The sequence below is a fragment of the Nematolebias whitei genome, chromosome 13 (assembly GCF_014905685.2).
Source record: "Nematolebias whitei isolate Nwh7 chromosome 13, NemWhi1, whole genome shotgun sequence".
In the NCBI taxonomy this organism is placed as follows: domain Eukaryota; kingdom Metazoa; phylum Chordata; class Actinopteri; order Cyprinodontiformes; family Rivulidae; genus Nematolebias; species Nematolebias whitei.
This window is the reverse complement of record NC_056510.1, coordinates 7,822,105-7,837,402: the sequence shown is the minus strand read 5'-3', so window position 1 is coordinate 7,837,402 and position 15,298 is coordinate 7,822,105. Positions and strand designations below refer to the sequence as shown.

The 15,298-nt window shown below is 39.7% G+C and overlaps 1 protein-coding gene across 1 annotated transcript in view; it reads right to left on the bottom strand.

Annotated features, from left to right (window-relative positions):
- Positions 1–2,755: 2,755 nt before the first annotated feature.
- stat4 (signal transducer and activator of transcription 4) overlaps positions 2,756–15,298 on the bottom strand; it is a 22,710-nt gene continuing 10,167 nt past the window's right edge. Inside the window, exons 7-23 of the mRNA XM_037686272.1 lie at positions 14,782–14,933; positions 14,234–14,392; positions 13,102–13,194; positions 11,738–11,797; positions 11,633–11,653; positions 10,066–10,159; positions 9,948–9,992; positions 9,790–9,873; positions 9,515–9,613; positions 9,203–9,338; positions 7,457–7,509; positions 7,205–7,299; positions 6,339–6,475; positions 6,008–6,199; positions 5,428–5,473; positions 3,099–3,204; positions 2,756–2,779 (exon numbers count right to left, since the gene is read on the bottom strand). Of these exons, the coding sequence (XP_037542200.1) occupies positions 2,756–2,779; positions 3,099–3,204; positions 5,428–5,473; positions 6,008–6,199; positions 6,339–6,475; positions 7,205–7,299; positions 7,457–7,509; positions 9,203–9,338; positions 9,515–9,613; positions 9,790–9,873; positions 9,948–9,992; positions 10,066–10,159; positions 11,633–11,653; positions 11,738–11,797; positions 13,102–13,194; positions 14,234–14,392; positions 14,782–14,933 (1,596 nt within the window). The remainder of the gene's footprint in view (positions 2,780–3,098; positions 3,205–5,427; positions 5,474–6,007; positions 6,200–6,338; positions 6,476–7,204; positions 7,300–7,456; positions 7,510–9,202; positions 9,339–9,514; positions 9,614–9,789; positions 9,874–9,947; positions 9,993–10,065; positions 10,160–11,632; positions 11,654–11,737; positions 11,798–13,101; positions 13,195–14,233; positions 14,393–14,781; positions 14,934–15,298) is intronic.

The following is a 15,298-nucleotide window of genomic DNA, read 5'->3' as shown; positions in this document are numbered from 1 at the left end:
GCTGCGACTGAACTGCGACCGATCTGCGACTGAACCGGGTCACACTGAACTATCTGGAGGAAGATGAGATTTTAAACACTCCTAAAATGTACACCAAGTAAAACAAGCCAGAATAAAAATATAGTTTATATAGATGATTTAAACTGATTCAAAATAAACTTTAAAAACAAACATTTGAGGAAATTAAAAATATATATAAAAATTGCGCAATAAAATAATTTCCAAAACATTTCTCGATTAAAGTTTCGTTTTTTGCGAACAGAAAATGAGCAGTAAAGTCTTACCTTGAGACTATTTCTGGTCTGAACCTCGATCAGAGCGGATTACAGAGCAGATTACAGAGCAGATTACAGCTTCCTGGCAGGACTGGTCGCTTCATCTGAGAGAAGAGCGCGTTTTATGGGAGCGCCTGTTTTGATTTATCACGTGATTCTCCAGAAATGACTGAAATAAAGTGTCAAGTCAGGAATTAGTCAGCTTCTCACTTCCGTCTTCTGAGAATCGGTTTCAAAATAAAAGTCAGGAACTGGACAATTTAAAAAAAAAAAAAAAAAAAAACCTTCATGGTCACTGAAACTGCTGGGATTAAAGGGTAAAGCGCATGCGCAGGACAAACCCAGAACTAATTAGGCTGTAATAAACTGAACAAAACAAATGTTTGCATCATGTCAGTTTGAAAAATAAAGTTGTGAACGTATCCATCCATCGGTCTTGGAGGCAGCAGGTCCAGGATGAAAATCCAGATCTGGTGTTTCCAGGCCAGAGAGGATGTATAATCCCTCCAGCAGGTTTTGGGTCTGACCCAGAGTCTCCTCCTTGTGTTGATGCTTTAGTTTTTTGTAGACATGAGATTGTATGCTACATGCATGTTTCATGTCAAAATAAACACAAAATAAAGTCTTTAGGAAACTAACTTACCAAAACTAAGTATTAACCAAACAGTACACTTTGTTTATCCATATGCAACTGAAGGGATGTGAATAATGTTCTGAGTGAGTCACAAACAACAAGCGGGGGATTTCCATCTGAACGAGTGTTTCTGCTGCTTTTGCTGTTTTATCATTTTGTCGGCTTCATGCCCACACCGAGTTTCCTCAGCAACCATCTTTCAAAGAGACGTTCATGTTGGCAAAGGTGTAAAAACAGATGAAGACCTTCAGACAAGATTTAACCCTTGTTAGTTTGATGTGAGGAATGAACAGCACTGATTTAATAAGTAGGGAAGTGAGTCGATTCTTTTATTCTACAAAGTAAAACGATGATTTATTTCTTGTTTTTCTTTCCAAGCAGCGTGATCTTTTGATCAACACTTTCTGACGGTGTTTCAGAGTTTTTCTTGGTGCCTTTTCACCCAGTTTCACTTCTAGTTCCTGAACATTTTCACTATACTCTGACCCTCGAATTCATTCATTCATTCATTCAGCCTTAATCTACACACTCATTGATAAAAAAAATAAAGCTAATTAAATTGAGGGATTAACCGAAAACACACAAAATAAACTTTAAACTGGATCTTTGAGCTCCTTGTTCCCAGCAGCCGACCAGAGACTTCAGACGTTTTAATTAAATCGATGGAAAAACACCAGTTTGACATAAAATAAGATTTTAGCTCCATCAAGGCCTTAGCTGCAAACTTGATAAAGCTTCAGCTGCTGTTTGTATTCCTTGTTTTGTTTCCTCATGACGTGTAACTCAAGCAAACTTCTGCCAAGCTGTTGGTACACCAAACCCTCAAAGAATCACCTTGATGACCCAAAATACTATTTAACGTTTGCGTGTTATCTTTAGTCATTTTAATAATGCAGCTTCATTCTTTATTTTGCAGCTGCAGCTACAAATGGGAACAAATCGTCTCTGTCAGACTTAGAATACGTCAGGTAAGGTTAGGTCTGCAGAAAGTTAAAAGATTACAGGTAAGTTTGGATCATTGGAAGGAAAATGTAAAGAAATATCCTAAATCTGTACAAAACAAACAGTTTCCTGCTGCCTTTAATGGAGGACAGGAAGAAACAGCAGAGACAGCAGCCCTGGCTCTTTTCCAGGGGAACTCAAGAGTCACGTGATTCTCCAGAAACTCCTTTATCAGTTCTGAAAAACTGTGAGATAGTCTGCAGACACTTCCTGTCTGACTGCTACCAAAATAAAAGCTCCAAACTTCACTCTATGACCAGCTGGTGGCAGCGGTTAGACAGATGGAAACTAAGAACCAAACTGAAGTTAAAATGTGCATAAACAGATTTACATGAACTACAGGTTTTTATTGTTTACATACAGTGATTTTATACACAAACATTCATTAATTTGAAGGAGGGTTTTGGGCCCAAAATGTCCCAGCATCATCCATCCATCCATTATCTTTTACCCGCTTCTTCCGTTTTGGGTCACGGGGGTCGCCAGTGCCCATGTCCAGCAATCACTGTGCGAGGGGCGGGGTACACCCTGGACGGGTCGCAAGTCCATCACAGGGACGTCCCAGCATCAAATAAATCCAATTATTGGAGGCTTTCATTTAAAGCAGACTTTTGCTTTTACATTCCAAACAATAAAAACAAACCGACATGAAAAATATATTTCAGGAACATTCACAGGTATTAAAACAAAAAACAAGATTTAAAAAAAAAAAATCGATAAATCCAGTAAAAATATATATATATATTTGAACAAATCTGACTCTGTCTAACGATCATCCAGGTACAGACGCTGAGCAGAGGTGGGTTTGTGGAAGCTCTGAAGGTTAAAAACTGTTCAAGTCGCTTCACTCTGAGTACGGAGAGCTCATCTGTGAAACAAACAGGGCATCAGGAGAAGGCTTTCATGTAAACAAAACAACATATTTGAAGATTGAGCATTTTGAATATTTATTATACAGATTTAGTATACACTTTTGCTATTTTAAAAGTAAAACTAACAAATGATTAGTTTTGATTCCATTTTTTTTTTTTTACTTTACATAATAAGAGCAACAATGAGGCTCTTGGATGTGTTTTTATTGTTATGTCTAAATGATGGATACAATATTTTGTAGCAGGATTAAATTAATGTTTGTTTTCGTTTTTTCTGTGAGATTTATGGACAGAATGACAGAAGTACAAACGTACGGTGTCGATGTCGAAGCACAGGTTCTCACTGAGCATGTCGAACTCTCCGGGGGTCATCGGGGGTTCAGGAGACGGACAGGAATGGGGCGTGCTGCTCGCACTGGAGCTGGAACAACACGACAAAGATCATATAAGTTAGGGAACGTCCTCCTTTTTTAATAATCATGTCTCCATCTGTTACCAACTATTCCGTTGATATGAAAAAATACAATGTTCTGTATTCTTCAGCCTCTAAACCAACATTTAGTTGACATGTTTTAGATTTTACAAACAAGTGCAACTGAACTTCACCTTATAAAGCATAGCCATTATGCATTAAAAATAGGTTTATGAGTAAAAGTTATAAATACATAATTAATATCTAACCTGATTACCTACCTAATAACCACACAAGATTTTGCCATTTTAAAACTTCCATCTTGAAACTTTTACAAAGGTTAATGCAAACGCCAAAATTAAACCATCACATTACTGTCAGTTTCCCACTATGTGGGTATTTCAGAAGATATAACTACATTTCTGCCATATTTTATCCCAGAATGCACTGGAAGTGCTAAGTCTAGTTGCTGCTGCGCTCACAAGTAACCATAGATAGACTAGTAGTAGTAACCATAGATAGACTAGTAGTAGTACCATATATAGACTAGTAGTAGTAACCATAGACAGACTGGTAGTAGTAACCATATATAGACTAATAGTAGTAACCATAGATAGACTGGTAGTAGTAACCATAGGTAGACTAGTAGTAGTACCATATATAGACTAGTAGTAGTAACCATAGACAGACTGGTAGTAGTAACCATATATAGACTAATAGTAGTAACCATAGGTAGACTAGTAGTAGTAACCATAGGTAGACTGGTAGTAGTAACCATAGGTAGACTGGTAGTAGTAACCATAGATAAACTGGTAGTAGTAACCATAGATAGACTGGTAGTAGTAACCATATAGATAGACTGGTAGTAGTAACCATATATATATAGACTAATAGTAGTAACCATAGGTAGACTTGTAGTAGTACCATATATAGACTAATAGTAGTAACCATAGGTAGACTAGTAGTGGTAACCCTAGATAGACTGGTAGTAGTAACCATAGATAGACTGGTAGAAGTAACCATAGGTAGACTAGTAGTGGTAACCATAGATAGACTGGTGGTAGTAACCATAGATAGACTGGTAGTAGTAACCATAGGTAGACTAGTAGTGGTAACCATAGATAGACTGGTAGTAGTAACCGTAGATTGGTAGTAGTAACCATAGGTAGACTAGTAGTGGTAACCATAGATAGACTGGTAGTAGTAACCATATATATAGACTAATAGTAGTAACCATAGGTAGACTAGTAGTAGTAACCATAGATAGACTAGTAGTAGTAACCAAAGATGTGAAAATAAGGATGGTGGCCACGACCCTCTTGAACTAGCAGTTAGCTTGTAAATCCAATCAAAATTAAACTGTTTCTTCAAGATGAGCTCATTCAAAGAGCTATCTACAGCAGGTAAGATGTTTATTATTTCTGACTTGTATAGAGAGCCAAAGTTTAAGGATGATATTTAGCTGTTTTTGCTCGACTGTTTCAATCAACATAATCAAAAACGTGTCTTCAGGTCTTGGCAGGGTGGTATCTAGGTAGTGTTGTGGTCAAGACCACCTAACCCGAGACCAAGACAAGTCAAGACCAGAGTGTACCGAGACCGAGACAAGACCAAGACTTTTACAGTATATTTACTTTTTGAACACAAACCCACATCAGTACAAGCCAAGGTAATTTAACAATATGTGGCAAAACGGAACAGTCCAACAAAAATCTTCCCAGAGTTCCCAGCAAAATCAGAACGAAAACTGGCCAATTGGCAGTAAACCACCCAATCTGGCAACACTGGAGTGGTAACAAAAACATGTAGCTAGCTGCTATGAGTCACGTTATCGCTTGAATTTGAATCGGTATGTTTTGCATCCAGTAAAAGCAAAGATGTTAACAAATAAACTGGACAATATTCTGGCAATTTAGTGATATTTTCACAGTTGTGGTCTTGACTGGTCTTGAAAAAAAATCCAGAGTCCTCAATGTCCGAGACCGTGACAAGACCGAGACCAAATGCGGTCGAGACCGAGACGAGACCGAGACCGTCAAAAAGTGGTCTCGAGACCGGTCTCGAGACCAAGACCGGTCTCGAGTACTACAACACTATATCTAGGCACCTTAGTCTGTTTAGTGGCAACTTAAGTCATTTAAGTTTGTTTTATGTTTATTTGTTTAGACTTGGTGACCATGCAGAGCTTAACACTCGTCTCTCTGACCTCATGACAAAACACAAAGAACTCACCGCATTTCTGAGATGGGGATGAGGGTAGATGGGATGTATGGATGAACTGGAAAAGTAAAACAGGCACAAAAAACATTAGCGCTAAACATTTATAAAACGTTTCAAGCTCTGCTGTATGTACGCTGCATGCGACTGCTACATATTTTGTTCCAATTTTGATAATAAGTGTTGGACAAAAAGATAAACCTGCCTACTTCTCATATTTTTCATCACAACAAACATTTTGATTTAGAGCTAGCTAAACAAGCTTATCGATATAAAAAGTCAAAATGTAGCTAAGCAGCATGTTATTAATAGTGGTTGCTAAATGTATTGAAAAAATAGTGTCAAAATGAGTAAAAACATACTAAAAGTCTAAACTATAGCAAGTTTTGAGTCGATGCAGTTTGTTCTTCTATTTTTAGTCATGGAGTTCCTCAGGGTTCAGTGCTTGGATCAATACTCTTTACCTTATATATGCTTCCATTAGGTAAAATTATTAAACAGCATATTAAACATTTGTTCCTCTGGTAACTCTAGACGGCCATCAGTTAGACTGCAGGTAAGACAGTAGCTACTCATAAATCTTTTCTGGTCTTGCCTTTGCTGGGCTGACTGTTGTAGAGCCGTCCAAAGGCCTCGTCTTTGGGGATGTCAGGGTAGAGGAACTTGAGCGGGTTTTCAGGGACGACGCCGTCCGTAATCACTTTGTAGTCACGTATGATGTCGGCGAACGGGAGAGCGCTCAGACGGTTCTTAGTGTACGGCTCCACGGAGTTGAACTTTACGTCACCTGTTTTACAACCTTCACGTTAGCAAATTATAAACAATCAGATTACAACGAGTGTTTACAAGCCACAAACTTATTACTTATTTAGGAAGAAATAAAACCTGCAGCTCTTCGATGGATGTAGCGTGATGTCAGAGCTCACCGTTCTCGCTGTGCTCCACCCAGGTGAAGGTGATTCCTCCGAGGTGGCTCTCACTGAAGCGTAGGAGGAAGGTACCCGGCTCCCGGCCCTTCAGCAGCGCCCGCTCCATCTCTTTACTCACGAAGCCCATGATGTAGCTGCGCAAACGGATCGGAGGGAAAACAGAAAAAATGCATCTCTTTCCCAACAACCAATGTTAAAACTTAAGATGTTAGGAGGTCCCTGTCCAGACCTGGACAATAAAACAAGGCAGGGGTTGCTAGGAAGCTGCAGCTTGACCAGCATTTGCACCCTCAGGTCAAGTTAAAACTACTTCAGCTAACGGTCCAAAATGCATCTTAACTTTTGTCTTTTCCTTGAACGCTACTGAATGCTCAGAGTATGTGCTGGGAATGACTCTCATCTACTACCACAACAAGCTTTAGCTCCATATTTGTAAAAATAATAGAGTTATAGCAGATTTGTGTTTATTTAATAACTTTATTTAACCAGATAAATCCCATTAAGATCACCTATCTCTTTTTCAAGGGGGGTTAGGGCCTGAAGGGAGCCTAAACCCCAGGTCCATTCCGGGTCTTGGATCCAGGACCTTCTTGCAGTGATGCAACAGTAGTCAGTGTGTTTCCTGATTAGCTGTGGCAGCCATCTTGAATGGATGACCCTGCCCTGATGGTCTTCTGGGAGTTTCATTAAAATCTGTCCACTAGCTTAAGAATGTTTTGCAGTTATGTGATCGCCCTCCTCCATAAAAGACGGGCGATAATTTAAAACTTTGTACACAGAATTAGGAGATGGCGTTTTAGCCAATGCAGTAGTAAATAATTATTTAACCAAGCGCAGCAGGAGGGTAAAAGAAAACCAAGTACTTCTCGTTCCAGACTGGCAGAAGGTGCTTCTTGATGAGCTCCAGGATCGAGTCCAGCCACATCCAGAAACTGAACGGCTTCCCTGGAATATTCTCCTGCACAATTAAAGAAACCATGGAAACAAACACAAGCATGTACCTGTGATTAGCCTTTAAATATAATCATGACTAGGATTGAAAATTCAGCCTGGGGCCGCAGGATTTTAATTCTCAGCCATTTGTTAGTAACATCAAGGCCCACATCGTCACTAACCTTTGCAAACTTGGACCAGGAGACTTGATAGTCGCTGCAGGCGGCATGTTGACCTGCAGAAATGTACAGGAAGCAGCAAGAATGCTATAAGAAAACACTGTCAGAGCAAAGCGGGATTCTCTGCAAACATTAGCAATTACCATACTTTTCGCTGTATAAGTGGCACCTTTTTGCACAAATTAGCATGCCCTGTGACTTGTACAGCGAAGCGACTTATTTATGCTTTTTCCCCATATTTATAAACCATTTTTTGGCTGAGATCTGACGATTTCATTCATTCTGACATGGAAAATATTGAGCACTAACATTTTCAGCAGCTAGACGGGGCTCGAGTAATATGGCAAGCCAAGTGTCTCATTAATAGGTGGCTATTAATGAGACACTTGGCTTGCCTTAGTGGCCACCTTCGTCTCGCTCCGGAACTCCTGGAGCAAACGTCAAATCAGCTGCATTTTGCCGCGCCGCACAGGCGATATCTAACTGATTTGACCGTCAAAGTGCATTTATTAAGGAAAAGTTTAACTGAGACACACCTTTACTATAAAGTCGAGCAAACAAATAATTGTTTTTAAGTGTTAATCTTGTTAAATTCTTGTTAAAGTCCTCCCATGCACGGTCCCGCGGCCGCCAATTGGCAGCCAATCGTGTTTTGACGCAACATCGACCCACGTTTCCAGGTGGTCAGCGGTGACGCGTAATAGATGCGACTTATACAGTGGTGTGACACGTACGGTGGCAAGTACGGCAACATCTTATCTGTAGCAGCTCTTTGAGTGCGTACCCACATTTCAGAACCGAATATCAATATATCTGGAAAACTAATTGAGTAAACTTTTTCAATCTTCCCCATTTGATGTATTTCATGATATTTATTTACAATTTACTTGATAGTTTATAACGGGTACCTTTCATTGTGACCAGACCGACGAGCTAACAACTAGTTAGATTGCAACAGAGAAAAAAGTGGACCTGTCTTCAAATAATGCCAAACTCAAAACTTTCATGACAACTAACACAATTCCTACTTGAGCTCTGGCAGTTTTACATGACAAGGCTATTTACTTTGTTATTTTTCTAGCACAAATACCACCAGCAGCTAGCTGTAGCACTTCTGGTGCAGCATGGGGTGCTTCCTGCAGGAATACCATATTATTTCTGTCAAAATAATCACGCAAAACCAAACTAACAGTAGTTTACAGGCTTATAAAATATCAACCACTTGAGCTGCTTTGATGATTCTGAGACTAAAGTTGTTTTGGAATGACAGTGATCCAGTTTGGTCTCAGCTCCACCAGAACTAGTCGTACAGTCATCATCGCAGTCAGAGTTATACGATTTCCCCAAACTGAGGTAGTTCAACAGATGAAATATTAAAGCCACACAAACTCCCACTTTAAACATGTAAACCATTCATTTAAAGTATCCTACAACTTATTTTAGGATGAAATCTTCTTTGTTCATTATAATTTATTGAAGTAGGAGAGGATGTGATGCCACTCAGAGTAAATAAAGGGTTAAATTTGTGCCTAAGAACAGGTCTTATATTCCTTTATACCTTTTAGACCCGCTCATAGCACATCTAGTTGCCTGGTTTCACCCGGCGTCACAAATAAGTATAGTGGAGTATCGTCTGCATAAAGTGAACTAAAATTTAACCAAATTAGCAGAAGGCTAAAGAAGCTCTTTGTTGCCACATCAAAAATGATATATAACCTTTGTTTTTCAAAATCCAAACATCAAACATACCCAGAAGCTTTTCTCCCAGCATGGCGAGCTGCTCTTTGTTGAGGCCTCGGCCCGCGAAGGTGGAAAACTGCCAGCTGAGGACCTCAGAGAGCTGAGTCCAGCTAGCCCGTGGTGGGTTACCAAAGAACGCCAAGTTCTGTAGACAAACAAAGAGGACATGATGAAAGATGGAATACCTCTTTTAAACAGTTCAGCACAGAGAAAACAGATGTTAATTGCTTTGATTTGGGCTAAATGTATTGCTTTAACTTTTCCACAGGCCTTTGTGGCGTTTCCTGCGTGAACTACACAAACTGAAGTGTGACGTCTCACCCTCGGTTCATCAGTCAGGAGGTTATACCACATGACCGAGGCCCAGCCGCCAGGAAGTTGGCTCACGTTAGAAATCACCACGAGTGGAAGGGAACACGTCTGGAGAAATAAAAAATGTACTGAATAAAAACACGGGGTCTGAATTCGTAGATCTTTGAGTTCAGCTCAGGAAAAATGGGAGCAAACACAAAAGAGTTGCGTTCATATTTTTGTTCCGTGTAAATAAAATCGGGCAGCAAAGACCGCACGCAAAATCAAATGTTGAGGCTGCTGACCTCCAAATCAATGGTGAGGCCCTGCACCGTGAAGCTAGCCTCGAAACTGAGAGAGTGAAGTTCTTCTGTCACCGAGAGCAGACCCTGAAATGAAAAAACGTGTTTGAGTCTTATGTATGAACGGGTTTGTGCTAACTTTACTCTATAAATGGTTCTACCTCGTTCCCTTTAGTTCCGTTGATGTATTTCTTCTCTTTCAGCTGCTGTAAGACAAACGCGGCGTTAAAAACCGCCGGATGGTCGACGTTCTGAAAACCGAGCGGTCAGCGTTCTCACCAGGTGTCTGAACTCCACCGAGAGGCAGCCGTCGGAGTAATCCTCGATGTCCATCACTTTAGTGTTGTTGGTCAGAATGAAAAACTGTCGACTTCTGAGGAGAAAAGTGAAACAAAAACGACGACTGAGTTTATTAAAAGGTTTATAAAAAATACACGGATTTAAATATTCTGAGAAAAACCTTAAACATTGGAGACGGTTGTAAACGATACAACAAAAGTATTTCACAGATCTCTGAAAGAAACGTCTCGACCAAACAAGAACACAATTTTCTGCATCATTTTTTAAATTTAACATAAAATGAACCGAACTGCAGAACCAGTGATTGTAAAAAAAAATGGTTCCAGCCTGTGATCCGGCAGCAGAACCTTCAGGGTGTTTCTGTCAGTCTCTCGTGGTTGTGGGGGAGTTCTGGCCCATTGCTTCAGTTTGTTGAGGGTTCTGCTCAGCTCTCTGAAGGTCCCACCACAGCATTTCAGACAGGTTCTGGACTCCAACTGGACCGTTGCAGCACTTTGGTTCTGTTCTTTCTGACCCGTTCTGTTGTAGATCAGCTGCTGTGTTTGAGATCATGGTCCTGTTGGACCCAGTTTGGTCCAAGCTTCAGCTGTTGGACAGATGGACTCACATTTGACTCCAGAACCCTTTGGTCTACAGAGGAGTTCCTGGTCCACTCAGAGACTGACAGGAGCCCAGACCATCAGCCTCCACCACCGTGCTGACAGCTGGGAGGAGCTGTTTGCTGCAGTGTATTCTGGGTAAACACATTCTCCTTGGTCTGGTTCCGGTCCAGAAGTCTTGTGGTTCTTTCATATGAAACTTTCAAAACCTAAGTCGAGCTGCAATGTTGTTTTTAGAGAGAAGAGGTTGTGACCTTTGACCCTTAACCTTTAACCTGCTGACTGAGGTCTGTAGAGTCTGAGATGGAGCTCACTGCACAGTCTGACCTTCAGGGTGAATCTGCTGCCTCTCGCTCTCTCTTCGACTGGACTCCAGACAGTCTGGAAATGACCTTTGACCTTTTGTCCTCACTCACAAGCAAACAGTAAAAATAAACTCAGTTTTCCTAAAATATTTTCATAATTTCATGTTTAATTTTTTATTAAATGACAAAATGTTTGTGTAATTTGTCAGAAGTTGTACATTTGAGGCTTCACTGACCTCATTTCAAGACCCGTGGAGGATCCAGATCTGAAGATCTGATGTTTTTTATCTGTAAAACTTTATTTTGTACCAAAACTCTTTGCGCCGTAACTCAGGAGTAGTTTTAAAAGAAGACGATCAACAGTTTGACTCAACACCTATTGTTGTATGAATATTTCTCTCAAACTTTATCAGATTGAAATTTTACAAAATAAAAACAAAGTAAACATTAAGTAAATAAAATATAATCAGTTTATTCATATTTACAGTAAATTAAAAACCTTTATAGGTTTGAAGACATCAGAACAAGTTTCTCTACTAAAAGTGATTATGGTGAAACCTGGAGACATGTTTGTGTTTCTGTATTTGTCCTCTGATGTTTACCGTTTGTTTTTATTTGTTTTAACATTGAATTCATACTCACACTCTGCCAGGAGGAAGGTCCCTACAGAAACACAAACAGTTAGTTTTAAAAAACTTATTGTTCAGACACAAAAACAGTCTCTTCAGGAAGAATTAAAGATCTCACTTGTCAAATGTCGTTTTCACTTTTAGCTGATAATCCACTTCAGGGAGTTTGACCAGAAGTCTGAATCAGAGCAAAAACAGAACCTTCAGATCATTAAAAATAAATAAATAATGATATACCGGTATATTAATTATTTTAACAAACCAGCAATAAATAAAACCAATAGTACATAATTCATTATCTATAGCAAACAAAGAAAAGACGAATAAAAACTAAAGAAATTACAATTTCTGTGACAAAACTATGTGAGTGGTGAACGGCAGCTAAAACTGCTAAAAATGAGACTTTACAGCTAAAGAAACAGAAAACTTCCTGAAACTTAAAAGGACCTTATCACCAGCTAAATGAGAAAAAACAGAACACTAGCTAAAAGCTAAAGGTGCAGAAAACTAGCTAAAATCTAAAGAAGCAGAATGTTAGCCAAAATGTTAAAGATGCATATTACTAGATAAAAGCAAAAGGAGCATATCATTAGCTAAATGCTACAAAATAGAATTTAGCTGAAATGAGCAGAAAATTAGCTAAATGTTAAAGAAGCATATTGCTACCTAAAAGCTAAAAGGTGCAGAACACTAACTAAATACTAAAGATGCAAGTTATTAGCTAAAGGCTAAAAGGAACAGATCACTAGCTAAAGGCTAAAAGGAGCAGATCACTAGCTAAAGGCTAAAAGGAGCAGATCACGAGGCTAAAAGGAGCAGATTGCTAGCTAAAGTCTAAAAGGAAAGATCGCTAGCTAAAGGCTAAAAGGAGCAGATCACAAGGCTAAAATGAGCATATCGCTAGCTAAAGGTTAAACAGAGCATATCGCTAGCTAAAGGCTAAAAGGAGCAGATCACTAGCTTAAAGCAAAAAAAAAAAAAAAAAAAAAACAGAACTTGAGAAATAAGGAGAGAAACACAAAACTTAGATAAGAGCTAAATAAGTAGAAAATTAGCTAAATACTAAAGATGCACATTACTAGCTATAAGTAGAAAAAAGTATATTTCTAGCTCAAAGCTAAAAAAGCAGATCACTAACTAAAACCATGAGCACAATAGCTAATGAAACAGAAATCTAGGCCAAAGCTAAAGAGAAGAAAACTATCTACAAGCTAAAGACTACCTAAGTAACAACCTACCTAACTACACAAAAGCTAAAAAGGCAAAACACTAGCTAAAAGTAGCTAAAGAGATCAGAGTCAGCAGCAGAAGCAGATTTTAGAGAACGTTTTTGAAGAAATTTCAGCTGTTCGAACATTTTGATGTTCGAACAGCTGAAATGGCACAAAGTCTGCAGAAGTATTTAGTTAAAACATACAGGAGTAAACAAACAGGAAAACAGAGGAGTGGGTGGTGAGTAGCAGACCTTAACGGACCAGATACCTGACTTTGGTGGTGAACTGGACTCCGGTCTTGATGATGAGGGGTTTCTGTGGATGTGTGGGCATACAGGGCTGCTTCTCCACCACGAAGGAGCTGAAGACAAAACCAACTTTCATCCATTATTTCATCATTTCAGCCTCTAAACTGGGAAAAGTGGCAGAGGTCACGAGGTCATGTCTTCATTCTTAAAATGCAAAATGCTAAATTTAACAAGCGGTGGTTCTCACATTTATTTTGATTTCAACTGAACGGTTTAGATTAAAAATACTTCATGTTTTGTCTCGTCGCCGACAGCTAAAATGTTCTATTTATTTATTCCATTTCAAGCTCAGACAAGTCACTGAAATATGTCCAGTTCTTAAAAGGTGTCCAGCACTGATTCCCACTCTCACCTGTTATTGTTGATCCCAGGTGTCTCCACTCTACTCATCCACTCCCAAGCTTCAGCTTGTTTTATCTGTTATTAAACTGTTCGAGTTTTACTCGTGTTCCTCATGTTCAATCTGCATTCTTGTGTCCGACCCACAAAAACATGAACGTTTTTATACTTCCTGACCAGCGCCTTTAATCCCTTCCATGGTTTTCTCAAACATTTGTTGTCAAACTAAAGATACTCTCCTCTAAAACACTTTAGTATCAATTTATGGCGACAATAATCTGTGTTAACGTCACTGTGCAAATAAAATCTTGCTACTTACCTTAAGTTATCCAAATAAAGCCCTTAAAAACATTTAACGTCAAACTGTTAGCAGTTAATTAAAAGGAAAATGAGAGTCTCTCTTTTTAGCATCTTCGCCGCCCAAAATTAACGGTGTGAGTTGGTTTGATGCGTCTTTAACAAGAAATTAGAGCCAGCACAGAGAAACTCAACAACAGCTCTGTTGATTAGATTAAAATGGGTTTAAACGAGCGTTAATTTATCTCTAATTTCAGGATTCAGGTTTGTGACGTCACAGTCGATTTAACCCTCCTGCTCCAATCAAAGCTCAACACCAACGAGGCGGCCATATTGGATTCTGAGGTCAGAAATCTCCACCTTTCCGAGTCATAATTGTGAATTTTGTTGGTTTTTCTGACCCGTACCTCAGAACCCGTCGAGTTCAACCACGTCATGTTCTGGTGGAGGACGTACCTCTTGATGAGGTGGTAAATCAGGTATTTAACTCGCTCGTCCAGCTGTGGTTTCTGCAGCGGTATCGGGTCGCTCTCGTAGGTGACCTTCACAACCAGTTCCCCGAGTTTGTCCAGCTGGCGCTTGATCTGGAAGAGGCTCTGCGCTGTCACGGTAAACCTGCGGGGCGAGAAGGTGGAGCCGCTTCAACGGGATAAAATGCAGCAAACACAGACCGGGGCGGCGACAGACGTGACGCTAACACGTTAATAATGCCGGGTTTGGATTCAACGTGGTAAAAAAAAAAAACTAAACCCTGACTATGATGAAGCCAGAAAAGAAAACTATAATTAAAAAATCTGGTTTTGATGGTGAACAGAGTGAAAAGTGACGTCTTTACAACTCAAAAAAGCAAAAGGTTGATAGGATTTTATTACTAAAGTTTTAGTTTTTATTGATTTCAGTCAATTTGTTTCCACTGAGCACATTGAGGACCACCTGGACAGTGTTTAAGGCTTCCTTTGAGCCCTCGAGCCACGTGTTGCTCGCTCCGTTTGGCTCTTCATTACCAGCTCTGCAGCTGCTCCAGCCCGGTCAGCATCGGACCTCCGATGGCAGCGATCTGCTGCCGGCGCTTCCAGTCCTGCAGCTCCGGGTTGAGCTGAGACGACATCAGGTCGTCGATCTCTTTGATCACCACGTCCATCTTGGATAATATCTCCTGAAACAAGACGTGAAAAACAGACGAGGGTCAGAGTTAATGTTCAGAAACAGCCGGGACGTTGAGAAAAACGTAAACGAAGCAGAACACAGCAATCTGCACATTTCATGAACTCTTATTTTATTCACAACTGAACAAAATAAACACATCAAAGGTTTAAATAAAAGAGGTTTGTACCTATTTTTGTAAAAAAAATAAAAATAAAAGCAGATAATTTTAAATCTGATGGCAGCAACACGTCCATTTAAAACTGTTCCAGATCCAAGTTTCCTCTGAAGACTCCCCTCTTCTTCTAACAAGAGTCTGTCAACGTCCAGCACCTGAGGAGACCACATGTTGGAGGTTTTGGAGGACCTGAGGAGACC